The sequence below is a fragment of the Leptosomus discolor genome, chromosome 9 (genome assembly GCF_034619465.1).
Source record: "Leptosomus discolor isolate bLepDis1 chromosome 9, bLepDis1.hap2, whole genome shotgun sequence".
In the NCBI taxonomy this organism is placed as follows: domain Eukaryota; kingdom Metazoa; phylum Chordata; class Aves; order Leptosomiformes; family Leptosomidae; genus Leptosomus; species Leptosomus discolor.
Genome location: NC_141399.1, coordinates 48,168,249 through 48,183,699, shown reverse-complemented (window position 1 = coordinate 48,183,699; position 15,451 = coordinate 48,168,249). Strand labels below are relative to the sequence as shown.

The 15,451-nt window shown below is 50.7% G+C and overlaps 1 protein-coding gene across 1 annotated transcript; it reads left to right on the top strand.

The window, feature by feature from the left end:
• The first annotated feature begins 490 nt into the window (after positions 1 to 490).
• LOC104342602 (uncharacterized) lies at positions 491 to 13,882 on the top strand. Its single transcript, XM_086470699.1, has 13 exons — positions 491 to 551; positions 1,299 to 1,412; positions 2,932 to 4,617; positions 5,203 to 5,302; positions 5,972 to 6,120; positions 6,281 to 6,393; positions 7,168 to 7,257; positions 8,157 to 8,279; positions 8,765 to 8,942; positions 9,543 to 9,643; positions 10,226 to 10,347; positions 13,563 to 13,706; positions 13,822 to 13,882. Exons 1-13 carry the CDS (start codon positions 491 to 493, stop codon positions 13,880 to 13,882), a joined length of 3,042 nt encoding a protein of 1,013 aa, XP_086326825.1.
• The last annotated feature ends 1,569 nt before the right edge of the window (positions 13,883 to 15,451 follow it).

Sequence of the window (15,451 nt, the reverse complement as noted above, 5' to 3'; positions counted from 1 at the left end):
TTATAGCTGTGACAGGAACAAACAGCAGGACCATGGCCAGTGTTAGGAGAAATAAGTGGTCCCCAGGGAGCTTCTGGGCTTGCAAAGTACTTGTTTGCTCCAGCAAGATGGATTCTTTAAAAAACCTTAATTTTGACTGGTGTAATTTCCTCGCTGGCAGTAGCAAAAAGGCAGCAATGGTAATAAACCCTCCACCTTATTTTTCAAGTGTCTTTTTTAACAAGGGTTAATCAACAGTAAAATTAGCAGGCCCCCGGAGGGAGCTACCAGCAGTCCATGCTGACTCAGAGACCGAAATTTATTGCACCAAGGAGCTGGTTTGCATTTCCTCCCGCGTGCAGGAAGGAACACGAACAGGAGATGTTTGTAGGGAAAAGGGGTGGAGAGCAGGGAGGAACGCGGGCCAGTGGAGTTGGTTTGGTTATAAAGAGCTAGGGAGGAAAGAGAGGCAGCATTTCAGCCCGCAGCTGGGGCTGCAGCGGACTCTGCGATGGCAGGCAGGAAAGCTGAGTCACTGCATTCCTCCATAGCCCTCTTGGGCATTTCCGCAGGTAGGGACCGAGTCTTCTTGGCATGGGAAGACGGGGTTGGGACTAGCTTTCATGGCCAACCTCCTCTTCAAAGGGGGCTGAGGAGTCTTGTTTCTTCTGAATCTTCTCTGCCTGGGTAAAGCTTTTAGATCCAGCGATCCCTGTGCTTGTTTCAGCAGCCGACGAAATATTTGTCTTGGCTTTGAAGTGCTGGCCTGGGCTTTTGTACGAGATCCGTCCTGGGTGGGAAGCAAATCAAAACGTTTTGGTAGTCATTTTCACCGACGATCTTTGTTTGGGTGCGCTTTCCTCTCTTTTTTTCCCTTTCTAGCCGTTTTCCCTGTAGCTCTGTTTTCAGTGCTCACTCCCTTTTGCTTGCTCCTTCTTTGCGTTTCACCTCTCTGAGTCCTGCCCCTTCTCGTTTCCAGGCTGGTTTTCTGTAGCCACAGGCTTGTCTGTAGAGTGTGCGTGTGGCTGTCTGCCTTTTGTGTAACTGGAACCAGAGAGCTCGTTTTTACCTTTATCTGACAACAGGGGAGCACTTTCAAACAGGATTAAGTTCAAGTTTCTTAAAACTAGGCACCCAGAAAGAGGTGAGACCTTGGACGCAAACCAAGTTACAACACCCCCCCGGCTCCTTATTGTTTGCAGATGTTGTGCTGTTATTTTTTTCCCTATTCTCTGCTCTTGGCTCTCTGGTTCTCTCCTGGAGTTTTGGGCAAAGTTTACAAGCTCTTTCTTTGTTTCCACCTCCCTTGTCACTCACAGGATCCCTCTTACTGGCAGTGCATTTCTACAGTTTACCCAGAGCAGCCCCTCTGATCCCCAGCACAGCTCTAGGAGTCCTTCTGTTGATCTTATCCTCTCTCCTGGCGTATGCAGGTAAGACTCGGAGGGTGGCCAGCTTCAAGGCCTCCCCCCTCTGCAGCTTTGCTTGTATTTGCCAACAGGTTTGTACAAACGTGGCAGCCTTGCCAGACCACTGATTCTTTCTCCTACAAGAGTATGTCAGCACAGAAATTTTTTCCTACATAGGCAACCGAAGAACTCAATGTTCGTTTTGAACAAGTGCTTTACCAGGATCTCTGAGAGTTTTAACAGACTGAATACATGATTTCTCTAAAAATGGTTCCCAGGCTTTCTGAGAGTACTATAGGCATCCGTGGGTTGAAATGGCACATCGATGTGTAAATGCCAAGGGATGTGCTTATCTGAGAGAAAAAAATCACTGGCTATGGCACAGTCCACAGTTTATAACTCGGAGTGATGAGGACATGAAAATCCAAGATTGGATGCCGGTATTTTTTCCTCTACAAAGCAGACAGCTTGGGAGAGACACTACGTATTATACCCCATAAAACATAAGTCCACCTCCTCTCTCAGTCAGCGGTGGCACAAAGCACTAATAGAAGGCACTCAGAAGCAGCTGTATGGATGGGACCGCATGGAATGGACCTCTGGGCAGATGATGTTTCGCAGTTGGGAATCAACAACCTCCTACCAAGGCAGGAATTTCTGTGCTCACTTGTTCAGAGAGCTGCATACCTGCGTGATTACAGTCCTCTGCAGCTTGGGCGCTCGTTCAGCAGAGCTCTTGTTTCCCTTCCCCACTCGAGGCTGGCTCACAAAGTGTCAGTTTGAGGACTCATGGGTCTGTTACGAAGCTCCAGCTTGGAAGGGAGCTTTAAGGTCTATCCATGCTGATCAGCATCCTCACAGCAGAAAAAAATAAGGTACTTAGTGATATTGTTTGGGGGTAGTAGGTGGGTTCCATTCAACTTGAAGTATTTTAAATCAAGCTCTTTGTCATTTTGGGGATGAGGATACCGAACAGGAGAGTTCTCGAGGAGGAATGAGTTTTGCAATTCCTGTGCTTCTGGAAAGGCCAGCAGGTTGTATGACATTTGTGGTTCACACGTTGGACCTCACAGCTTACAGCGGAAGAAAAACCAACCACCAGGCAACCCAAAAGAAAGAGGTGTCAGGACTTGTTTAGCACTAATATATTATGGTCTTGTTATTGAGCCGTTGTGAGGACGATAAGACAACGGCTTGCTGAACCTCAGCTTCATCAGGGCAGACTGTGTGCCAGGCCTGGTGCAGTACTTACCTGAAGGAACTCGAGCACTTTGAGCTCGCCTCAGGCCTTCTGATGAGCACAAAGCCTTGGGCTGATGGAGTCTTTACAGACATGTCCACCCAGTGTCATGGGGCATGGTGCAGACCTGCCCAAACTTGTGCTAGCTCTGCCTAGCATCCCGCAGGACCTGTGCAGCTCCATGCTAGCGTGGATCATGCTTCCAGCACACCGTGTGCCAATAGCACAGCTGCCTGTCCTCCCTAGCACTTCCCATACCGTCTCAAAATCATGGTTCTGTCTCCGGTGTCGTTTGTTTTGCAGGAATTCGGAGGAGCCTGAGAAATGCCTCCCTGTTCTTGTCTCTCTGCCTGACCATCTCAGTGTTCTGGTGCGGCTATGGAGTGATCTGCATCCTGGGAGGGCAAGGAGTTTTGAATGACACTGGTGATTCCCGCAATGCCTTGGTGCCTGGCCTGGTCACATTTACTTTGGCCCTACTCATTATTGCAGTGGTGGGCTTCCTTCGCAGAGAGGTCATCCTAGCTATGATTGCTTCTGCCGTCTCACTTGCCAGTGCTCACGAAGTTGCCATGCGTTATAGCACAGCTTTTGTTTCCTCGGCCGTGGCTTGCAATTACATGATTGTCTGCTTGGTCGGTGGTTATTTTGCTCTGGGAAGGATTCTCTATTTCCTAACCAAAGAGAAAATCGCCCTCCCTGGCACAGATCTGGCCAAGAAAAAAACCCGCGAACAGATCCAGTCCACCGGTGGCAGCGTGAATCGTTTTGCAGCCGCCGGGCTGATCCTGAACATGCTCTCTGCCAGTGTCTTTGGCTGTAGGCTCCTGGGTGTCACTGGCAAACTCTTTATCGGTCAGGTGCCCTGGCTGTGGGCCGCTGGCATCTACCAGATTGGCATCTGCATCTTATCGTACCGTGCAATGGATGTGCCGATGGCCACATTCTTTGGTTTCGCTTCCATCCTGAAATTTGCTGGAGGCTACTGCCTTCTGTACCCAGTCTGGCAACCAGAGGAGCCATCTTTCCCTACCCCCTTCCTCGTGGTTTTCTCAATTCTTTTTGCTGTCTTGGCTCTTTTTCTCGCTCTTAAGAGCCCAGTGGATGGTCTGTATCTGCTGTTTTATGTGGCCTACTGCATTGCTTTAGCTTGCCGGCCCAAGGGATTTTTTGAAGGTGGACCCCAAGGGGTGGACGTGGCCATCTTTGTGGCCTCAGCCTTGATGACTCTAATTCACCTGTACAACGTGAAAGCAAGTGCCAGGATCCCAACAGGGCAGGGTGCTGTGAAGGCCCTCCTGGCTCGCAGCAGTTTTCTGAAGCTTCGTGAAGGGGCAGACCTTCATGCTCCCTACCTGGGGTACTCCAAGTATGCAGATGCAGAAGTACTTGGCTATGCATGCAGTGTCCTCGCTTCTTTTGCTATAACCATGACCGGGGACCCACAGGCTCCGCTTGCTACTGTTGTAATTCCATGGGTGGTGGTAGCTGGTGGGATCCTGAAGCTTCTAGGCGGCTCCGTGGCCTTTGCCCGGGGTAAAACTTTGGAGAGCAGTGCCTTCATTCTCTATGCTGTCATGTGGATCATCTGGGGCTTGACGAGATATGGTGGCCTCTATGGCACTACCAGAAGCTTCCACGCAGCGGTGGGCATCATTGCCTTCATGCTCTTCAACGGCTTCATTGTCTTCTGCACACTCTTCTTAAGCATCGCCTGGTTCTTTTACTCCTTCACTTTCTTGCTCATCGCTGTCAGCTTCTTGCTGGATGCCCTCCATGCTCTTCCAGCCGGCTACGACCTTGCTGCCACTCTCCTCTTTGGTCTGGTCAGCTTTTACTGCTTCCTGTCTGCCCTTTTCAGCAGCACCTTTGAGGGTTCCTGCTTACCAATGGGCAGGCCCATTGTGCAGCTTAGCGGTGTGGGGGGAGGAATGACCAAGTGCCTTCACCTGCCTGCCAGGAAAGCTTCCTCAGTCAAGAGAATTGCAGGTAAGGGAAGTACATAGGGCATAATGTGGGGGGTGGAGGGTAAATTCCGGGAGGTTTTGTAGCAGAATGCTGTTAAAAGGACGTTGTTCCAAGCCAGACGTGGAAAATGAGATAATCTGATGACATTTTGATGAAATGGGCCAAGAGTCATTAGAAGCTAAACACACTCGGGGGGAAATAGGGCCAATTCCTTGATAGGAGGTGGGTTTAGCAGTGAATTTGCTGCTGTCTCTCCTGTATCATATCCCCTGTCTTCTCATCCGATCTGAGACGCATCTATCCTCCAGGCTGGGGCTACCACTGAAAGCTTTGTGCAGAGAAAGCAGGGCAAATGCATGGTGCTTGCTGTCTCCACAGGGCTGAATGACTTCTGGCCCTGGTGAACGTGGCCCAGAATTCCCCTAAATGCCAGATCTCCTCTTGGATGAATGCTAGAAAATGCGCTGTCAGAGGAAATGCTTTGTTAGTTGGGAAAAGGAGATGAGAGCACCAAACTGGCTGTTTTGTCTGTGACAGCTCTTCCCTGAATTACAGCCCCTCACTTCTAGTCACTCAAGGGGTTCTGCCCTGTTCACATGCCAACAGATATCCTGAAGAACGGAGGGACTTGCGGCATCCCCACAGACACCGTGTACGTGCTTGTGGCAGCCTGCAACCGCCCTGATGCTGTGGAGAAAGCTCACCAGTAAGTATTTGTCTTGCTGCCCCAGTGAGGGCTTCCTTGGCTAGTCTAAAGAAGCCTCTAGGTCTTCCAGCTGCTACTGAGTCGAGAGCAGCAAGACACACAGCTTAACCTTCATGGGAACAACAAGGTGATGAGCCTGGGGGAGAAGATCCGAATAAGGAAAGGAGACAGTTGAGCTGCAGTTGTCTTCTAGGATATTGAAGGTTCCTGGCAGGTGATGGAGCCGGATAGCTTGGATATCACAAGGAAACCCGAAGAGGTAGCAGATGTGGCAGGGGATTATTGTGCATATGTGTAGGTACATATTGTCACAACCCAAACCCCTCTCATGTTTAACACATGCCTCTAGCTGTACTTTTCTAAGCAGCTGGGACTTCTCGTATTGGTGGGGTTTCCTCAGGACTGGGGCAATTGGGATTTCCACCCATCACTGCACAAGAACCTAAAACCTTGATTTGGAGTAGACATTCCTGATTGAGGATTAATGTCATTAATGTCCCTTCCTGTCAGGTCACCTATTGAACAGTCCTGCCTTTACTACAGACCGGTGACCTGGGGCAGAGCCTACACCTGGTCTTAACTCTAGGCTTTGCCAACACGATTTCCTTTTCAGCTTAAAAATAAATCCCCATCTTACTTCCAGGCTCATTTTTCTTCCCTCCTTTCCAGGTCCAAGCGCCAGGCTCAGGATCGCCCCATGTCGCTCTGGATTTCTAGCCTAAAGCAACTGGAACCCGCAAAGCATTTGTTCACTCCCGTCCTCTGGGACTTCATGGAGGCCGCCTGGCCGTCGCCTATTAGCTTGGTGGTTCCCAGAGGTGAGGAAATGCTGTTGTTTCCAAGCTCTCTGGCTTTGAAACTCCAACATTAAGTCGCGCATCCCCGCAACGCCACGTGCCCCATGGCAATATTTCCAGTAAGACCGTTGTGTTCGGACTGGGGTACTTCCATAATGCCATGTGACGCTTCCTCGTGCAGGTGAATGGGTGGACTTCCTGGGAATGAAGGACTCTGCTAAATACGTCGGTACCCCTCAGAGCATTGCCGTCCGCATCCCCGACTGCTCTGTCACCACACACCTCATCGACCTCGTGAGTGGCCAGAGCACGCTCATCCCAGCAGAACTGGTGACCAGACCGTGATGTTCCACTCTCTAGGGAGCAGGCTTGGTGTCAGTCACTAGCACCCAGGTCCTCTGGCCTGCTAGAGAGGAGGAGGATAGTGAGCACCTTGTCAGCCCTCTTGGCATGTCACCTCTCCTCTCTTTTTTCTCAGTGAAGTGAGGATCCTAGCGCGTTCAGACAGCTTTGGGGAGCGAAAATCGCTGAAATGAGTAACTCCCACAAGAAAAATATCATTAAGAAGGGGTGAGGTATGCAGGCAGCTGGTAGATGATTTTATGGCAGAAAAGATGGTAAAAGGAAAGGTCAGAAAGCCGGAAAAGATGCAATTAACAGACACTGTGTGTGATTTCCTACAGGGAACACTTTGGTTGCAAGCACGGGCTTGTCTGAAGTCAGAATAACTTCAGCAGGTCCAGAATGTGGCAAGAGGGACTGTGATACCTGCATGTTCTGCTCATTGCTAGGACAGACATTGTAGGTCTTTGGCAATTCTGTTGCTGGAAAACAAAATGTTCTTTCCTGATCAACACCAGTAAACCCCAGTTCAGCAGGGTGTTAGTCACTCGTACACAGATTTGGTGGGACCGTAGTTGCCCACAAAGTGGGTATCTCTGTCTGGGTGAGTCACACTGAGTTCTCTTTAGACTCCCAGAGGCTCACGAGTGAACTTTAGAGTTCAAGTCAACTGTTCCATACAGCAAAACCTGCTTGGAGCTTTTATTCCCATTTTTCCATCTCCAGGTTGGCCCCATTGTGGTCACGTCAGCCAACCCAACGGGAGAGGCAGACACAACACACCACAACCAAGTGTATGCCAAGCTGGGAGACAAGGTAATTTGGGCTCTGTTTCTTTTCGTTCTGGCTGGTCCCAAAAGGTGTGGGGGTGGGAGAACACCACCACTTTGTTTCCAGTAGGCAAATCAAGAGATGATATCAAGAATGTGGGAAGGCATCTCATTAAAAAAGTCTCATGGACACTTCTCGTGTTGGTGTCGTAGTGAAAGGACAGTGTAAAATGCAGAACTCGTTGGGAAACCAAAATTCTTCTGATTTATACAGTATGGTTAAGGCTTGGCAACGTGAGTTTGTTCATCTTCCAACACGTAATGATATGAGCAACAAAAAATGCTTCTTTGCTTACAAGCAATAAAACCACTGATGCCTGAATGCGCCAGGCCTCCAGCTGGCATTGAGCTGTCAGAACACAGGGGATTCCCATCAAAAGCTGAAGCTGGTCTAAAGCTGGTGCCAAAGCTCCCAACATTCCTGGCTTTTAGAACTTCCATAAGTTCTGGAAGTACAATGGTCACGGCCATTCGAATGGCTGTCTTTCATTTCACTGCGGAATCCGGGGTGTGCCACAGTTTGTGTATTCGTGGCAGCTTATGTGAGGCCCGTTTTGAACAAAAGGTGGCACAAATCTTCTGCTTCTAACTCCTCAAAAGTCTGCTTTTCTTTTGCTTTGTGGCTGGGACTCCTTGAAAGCTCCTCAGCTGATGTAAACCTGCCTTTGCTGTACTGCTGACCTACACCCCATCGAACTCTCTCTCTCTCTCTTTGTTTCTGTTAAGTTCATTCACTCCAAGTTCAGCCCTTAGTGTCAATACAGTGGGGTAGGAAGGAGCAGAGTTGCCTTTGATAATAACTACTTGCTGCTGAGAGGGGGGAGCTGCCCTTTCTTTTCCCAAGGGCCTGAGGGGAGCTTGGTGCGAACATCTGCTGCTCTTCAGGTGGATGCAGTGCTTTGTGATGGGCCTTCTCCAGAGAATATTGCCTCCACCGTTGTGGACTGCACCAAAATCGACAGCGGAAACATAGGATTCTTCAGAGTCGGCATCATCCCCAAGTCTCAGGTAAAATGAATCCTGATTTTATTCCTGCTCCCTTTCTCCATCTCCATTAGGTGGGTTTCAGACTGGGGGTTTCCTAGTTCCATCAGGAGGGGAAGAAATCGGTGATGACGTGAGGAGTTACCATAGGGTGGTGTGAAAGAGCAGAACAATAAAGCTCCCTGTTGCCTGTGTCCTGAGCCTGCCTCCGGACCCCCGTTGCACCGCTCTGTGCTGAGCACGTTGCCAGGGAGCGCGCGAGGTGAGGCTGAAAGAGCTCTGAGATCCGAGGTCACGGACCTCCACGGGGCTGGCTCTCCATTTGCACTGTCCCAGAGACCTCTGAGCGGACAGAAATGCTTAGTGGGATCCCAAGGCTGAGCCCGGCCACGTAGCTTGGAAGAGAACAGGTCTTGGAGGAGAATAGGTCGTTATTTCAATAGCTGGAGAATAAATTAGTGCTTTCCCCTAATTACTGACCCACTCACAGCTCAGTTTACCAATTTCAGGTGCTGCAGGTGCTGGAGCAGGTGCAGAAGAAACACACGTCAGTCCCTAACAGTGGCCCTGGCACCACAAAAGGCCAGGGAGAACCTCTGAATCGCGGCCGTGCCGTGCGCAACGGGGTGGGCACGGCTGCCTCGGCAGAGACGGCGCCGGTGCAGCCCCCCGCCGGCGGCTCCGAGGGTCACACTCACTTCTGACTCCCAGCAGGTCAAGCAGTTACGTGCTCACTCGGGAATTGTTTGCTGGAAAATGACATACAGGTCAAACTGGGGAATGGGAGAGGTTTCCCCGCTGCAGGGGTGACTCAGTCCTCGTCCTATGGATACCGCGAAAATATCCCAGTGCAGAGCTGACTTACAAACCGGTTGCCCAGAAGTAAAATTTTCACTGGTGGAGACAGCCAGCTTTCACTGCAGGTCAGACGTGACCAAAGAAGGTGTTATACTGGTGACAGACTGGCCTGGAGTAGCAGAGCTTTATTCCCTTCACTGGGAGGTACTGCCTTCGGTTTGGGGTGCAGAGCGACGTGAAGCGTTTCAGAATTGCGTGTCGGGGGGAAAACACTGCGTGAAACTTGAAGGGGGAGAGGGAGAAGGGCAGATGTGGTCGGGTGCTGTGCTGGTGAATGCAGGGGGCTGGCTAAAACAGGTGGGGCAAAGCACGGCCTGGGGAGCTGGGGCCGTCTTCTGGCATGTCTTCCCAAAACGGAGGTCACAGAGCCCGACACTAAAAAGAAACGCCGTTATCTGAGATGCCGTTTTCTGTGTTTCACAATTTCAGCGGGAGGGTGGAATTACCGTTTTGATGACTCCAATAATACCTCCTTAGAAGTGCTGGAGCGTTGTGGAGGATCCCCCATTTCCCAAGGTATCTTAGGCAGAGTACGAATTCCAGGGGAATCCTCTGCGCTGGGCTGGAGGGTGCTGGAAGCTGGAGCTGGTCTCTTCCCTTGTCGCATCACTGGGTGCATCTCACGGTACGTCTCCTCCAGAGCGCAGATCTAGTGCAGAGCGGTAGCTGCGGACCAGGAGGAGGTGAAAAGGGGTTTCAAACCAACACGAGGGTTTTTCCTTGGCAAAGGCAGCACGGCGGTGCAGGCAGGGGCTTGTTTAGCCTCTGAAAACTCTTGGTCTTCTTCCTGCCTGACTCAGGTGCAAGGTGCTGATCAAACCCCAGCTGAAACCAGTGAATTGATTCATTGAGTTCACCTGAAGTTCTGCTGGAACTTAAGCATAAATGCTGTGCAGCCAGAGGAGCTCAGCCTCTATGAACTACGGCAAAACCAGGTCTTCTCAGCTTGTCCTGACAGAACTGGCTCTCTGCCTGCAGAGAAAGAAAATGCCAGATGATTGAGTTTGTTAAATCCTTTTGCTGGTCTACTTACTGTATCTCTTTGGAATTTATTAAAACTGATCTTTAGAAAGCAATAAAATATTTTCAATAAACAGTCATCTGTCACGCAGGACGGGGCTGTCAGCTGCGGCAAGTGCCTGGCGGGTCAAAGGGTGGTGGATTTCAGCGTGTCGGGGTTCCTGGCCGTGCACGAAGGACCTTACGAGGGAATCAAATTGCATCCCTTCCCAGGGTAGGGGAGAGCGGGGGGAAAGAGAAGACAACGCTGAAGATCAACCGCCTGGTGCCAGCTCCCTTGCTGAGCGGTGCTAATGAGCCCGTAAACACCCGTGCTGAATGCTGCCCCTTAACTCAGTGAAAAAAAAAACACCCATAAACACTGAAATCTGAGGGAGTGCGGTAAGAGGCGTTAATCTGGAGAGGTGCTGAAGCGTCACAAAGCCTTTTGCTGTGGGAAAACAGCCCTGGCTTGAATCCACCAGGGATTTGTGCTGCAAATAATGACGTATTTTAGCGTGCTGCCAGTTAAAAGTGGTTTAAAAAGCTGGATTCTCCACAAGATGCCTCGCCTGGGTCCGTTTTTCCTCTCTCGCTCTCTCTCTCTCCATAGTGGTTGTTTCTCACTCACAGAAAGTTTTGATCGCAGTGTCAGGACACTGGGAGAACATGGGGGGCGGGAGGGGATGGGGGGACGGGACCGTTTCTCACTTTGCTGAGCGAGGTGGAAGATGGGGAGATATTTCATGTGAGCTCAGCCCTTAGTTCACCCCGCCTGCAGCTCTCCCGTGTGCAAGCAAACCGAAAAGAAAGAGTTTAGGGAGGAGGAGATTTAAATGGGATGTTTGAGTTTAATCAAGGCGAAAAAAAAAGTCTAATAATTCCAGAGTTTTCCCAGCATTCAAGGTGAAAAAAAACCCCACTTTTAAAGAGAAGTGGAGAGAGAGGGGAAGTTTTAAGTGTTTTAAGTGGCAAATCCAAAACACTTCAGTATGAAGCTATTGAGACAAACATTTGAGCTTCTTTCAGTGTATCTTCTGAACGATCACGGATCAAATCTGGCTTGAGGTATTGACAAGAATTTATTGAGTATTTTCACCACTCTAAAAATTCAGGTTTTTGTCAAAAATGTTTGCCCAGCCCTCTTCAGATGAGACTCTCGTTGAGCCCTTCTGGTGCTGTTCCGCTCCTGTCCTGCCTAACGGGAAGGAGTTGCTCCATTGCAGTGTACCTCATGAGAGGGACAGAAGGGGACTTGGGGTCCTCACACCTCCATCACTGGAGGAGTTTGAAGCGACTGAGGAAAATCAGCAAATTCTGAGAAAGGCCAATCTTGGTTGTATTATCAACGACTCGGAGGCCTTTAGGCCCGAAATGTCACCTGGGGAGGCAAAATAATCTCATGAATGGGCCTCTTTGTGAAATAGCCAACACTTTAATCCCACTGGGGTTGGAAACAACCCAGGGAGGAGGGCTGACCCACCTTGATTTTGCCCTTTGTGGAGTCCAGACATCCGTGTCAATGGAAAGAAAAAGAAAAAAAAAAAAGAATGGAAAATAAAGAAGTGTATTTTCCAGTGGCAGGAAAAAACCAGCTCACCCTTCTGAGAATAGAGCTGTGCCATAGGAACAGGAACTGACTCAACGGCGTCTTCGAGGATGCCTGTTGGTATAGTGGGTGGACCTGATACTGGAGTGGGCAGAGCGGTTCGGAGAGGAAGGGCGGCATCACAACCGCCTCCTGAGAGAAACCAGCCGGGCAGAAGCCTTGAGACGTGGGCAGAGTCACGGATGTCCCCTGACCACCTCCAGCTTAAAGAAACACCAGGAACTGGGAGCTCTGCAGGGGCAGAGCCCTCTCCTCTTTGGCTCCTGCTCCTGAAGTCTGGAAGTCGAAGTCTGTAGCTTGGGATGGGACACGAGGTGGAGGGAAAGGCGGAAGCAAAGTCCTGCTTAATTGGGTGATCATCAGTCAAAGCAAAACCCTTTGATCTTGGCACTGTTGAGGGCACAGCACCTGAAAACACAGCCCGCGGTGATTTTACGTCATACTCACCTTGCTGCATTCTTCCTGGTACCCCTCCTGTAACATCAAGGGCCTGGGGTTGTTACTACAAAATGACCAGACCATCTGGTTTGCCGCTTTTTGAGGAAATACCGAGAACAACAAAGAAACAACATATTTCAAAATCCCGGGCTGGATCTTCGGCTGCTCCACAAAACACAGCTTGGATTTACGTACCCGATAGCTGAGTTGTGGTGCCCAGCCAAGAGCCGGCCAACCTCTCATGGTCTAGAGCCACCTGGGAGTCCCCAGCGTCGGTGCCAGCCGTGATCCTGAATGTACAGAGCAGCTCTCAGCTGAGGCTTGGAATAAGTCAGGACAGAGGTAGCTGGGTGACAGTAGCCGGGCGCTTAACCACAGCAGAAAACAACTGTTCAAGTTGTCTTTTGCTGCGTGTCTCCCTCGTGGTCACTCACGGCGCACCCGAAGTTGTCAGGGGTGGAACAGCAGTGGGGAATTTCTCTACCTCATGCATCAAATCGCTTGTGTAAAAAATCTTGGGTGGGGGAAAAGCAGCAGGAGTTGAGCTTCTGGAGTCGTAACAAGAATTAACGGGATTAACTGCCAGTGGTGACTCCATCCTACTCTTCCTTTCTACCCCAACTAGAAAAGCATCTGATGGCTCCAAGGCTTCCGTCTCCTCTTTGTGCACAGCACTGTCACAGCTGGGGCTGGGGAAGGAAAGGCTCCGTGGTAGCGGCGCCTTTGGGCAGCGACCGGTGGGTTTATGAGGTGACTGTATTGCCCTGCTCCACGTCCACGGTTGCTGGCACCTCACTGCCAGTTAATAACCGACCACGTGTGTGAGGGCTTGTGTCCAGCTCGGCGCCTTCGTGGTGTGTGTCTGATGGAGGCCATCCTGCACCTCCAGCTCTGTCGGTGGAGGTGCCTAACCCCGCAGTTCTCCGTTTCCATCCAGCATGCACAAAGGCAACCAGGCACAGGATCGAGCCCTCCGCACTGGTTCCTGTCTCACTGCTCAAGGGATCCCACAGCAGCACTGCTGTGGGCCCCCAACTTCTCAGTCCCGTGGCCTGGATGGATGAAGATAGGCAGAAAGCGCTGCGGAGCAGCCAGTGCAAGGGGTCATGCTGGGGGGCTGGATGGGGAGGTCCGTCCTGCACATCCAGTTCAGCGCTGCCTCTAGCCCTGGTTCAGCAGCTGTAATAAATACCTCAGCTGAAAAGCCCGTGTTCAAAGGCTCAAAAGTGTTAGTTCTTGTGAGAGTCACCTTTTCCTTCCTTCCTGGAAAACACAAAGAGATCTTACTTGTGTTATTATCTCTTCCTAAATACCAAAAAAGCAGGAATTTCAACAAATTCTTCTGCTCTGGCCATGTCAGGGTTCAGACAGTTATCCTGAGATAGATATATCTGTCTCAGCAGCTGTGGAACAGAGACGCCGCCGTCCCTTCAGGACCAGCCGTGCCCAGGCGCCTTTGAGGAACCTCACGTTCTCCACGTCCTGCTGCAGAAGCAGAAAACCCTTCGACCATCTCGCAGGGCTTGGCTCTCCGAGGAGCAGGGGTGGTAGGATCACATCCCAAATTTAGAGACGTTCTCTCCCTGAGCACCTCCATTCTCGTATGATCCACCCAGCAGGAAGTAACGTGGGCCTTTCGTAGTGAGGTTGTTCGTTGCCGAGTTTCGGTAAACACAACATCGATTACCGGAGGTGCTACAACAACCTTTCTCCTTTGACCTGACAGCTGGTTTGCACCAAACAGTTGCTCTTTTATCTGCTGAATTGATGATGGATGCATATAACCAGTTTGTCACTGTTACGGGTTCCACCGTGACCTCGTGCAGTCAGTGACAGCACCCTACATTAGCGAGGTGTGCCCAGATTTCCTTTCAGGGCACTGTTCTTAAGAACCTGGAGGATGGGTGAGTACCAGCAGCACGGACTCTGCCCTTAACCAAGCCCACCTTATCTCCTCAAAATTCCCACAAGTCCCCTGACCGCCGCTGGCATCCTTTCCCCTGCAGCCTTGCTAAGGACCGTGTCCTCCCACATGAGGTTATCAGATCTTACATGCCCCAAGGGGTACCACAGCCCCCATCCTCCTTCTTACCAGCCCCTACAATCGCTCCAGGCCTTCCTTGCCTACGGGCCGCCAGCAGCTGCATTCGCTTGCAAAATAAACCGAGTCCTAGTTGGTAATGCCAGGGTCTCTTGTGGGAAGTAGAAATGGCAGTAGAGGTGGAGGAGGAGTAAGGAAGGAGCAGACGCAGCAGCTTGCTGCTGGCGTGAGGAATAAACCAGATCCAGTAGGCAGCAATGGTCATGACCGCTGGGATACAGGACACAGGCTTGCTTCTCCCTGGCCACAGAAAGAGCTGAAACGGGGTTTCCACAGACATAATTAAAGTTGATGAAGTTCTCCATCTCACTTCCAAGCTCTGGCCCTCCAAAGACACAACGAAGTGTGAGTCAAAGGAAGCTAAAGGCCTTTGTCTCTTCATAGCTAAACCTCTGATAGGAAACGAAGCTTTGGGGGGTGTTTGTAACTGAAGAGCGGCTTTACGCAGCAACTGTTGGATCCTTTAAGGTTGCCTTGTCTGTGAGGCCACAGGTTTCGGTGACTTTTTGCCCTTTTTTTGGACATGCTTTGCCCAGAACAGTACCATCCATTCTGTTTGTTGAGGAAGTCAGTCCCACCAGGTCTGTGGCGGAAGGGTAAGTTGGGCAGGAGGGTGCATGCACGTGTACAGCAAACACTAGACACTGGTTATTTTTTTCCTGCTACTCTGCATGAAATTATGTTTAAAAGGTGCACTGATAAAATGCAAATTCATGGAGTTATGACCTCGCTGCCTCCGGGAAGAGGACTCATAAAGCTGACAGATAAAATGAAATAATCAGACAGTGAAAAAACAAGAAGGAGGAAGGAGATGGGTATGAGCAGAACTGAAATCATACAGCACAACTCTGGATATGGGTCAGCTCCAGAAAGGGAATAACCAGCTCATGGGACCCGCTGTCCTGGCTTAGGAATGACTGTTTCTTATTTTCAGGTTAAACCGCACTTGGTGAAAGCTTCAAGCTGAGAGTCCAGGAGAGTGGACAAGTTGGGTTTCCGTGCTGAGACAGAGGTGGCAATGCAGTGCTCTGGGAAGCTGAACGGACCAAACCTCGCTTCCCTGAGAAAGGAGGCGCTGCAGAGGCGTCGGCGACTCGGTGGTGCTTGCCCGTGTGCTGTCACCCTCCAGCTGTTGGTCTCTGGGTCACAGAATGGGCCTGTCCATGGGGGGCCGGGTGGTCATGCCCTAGT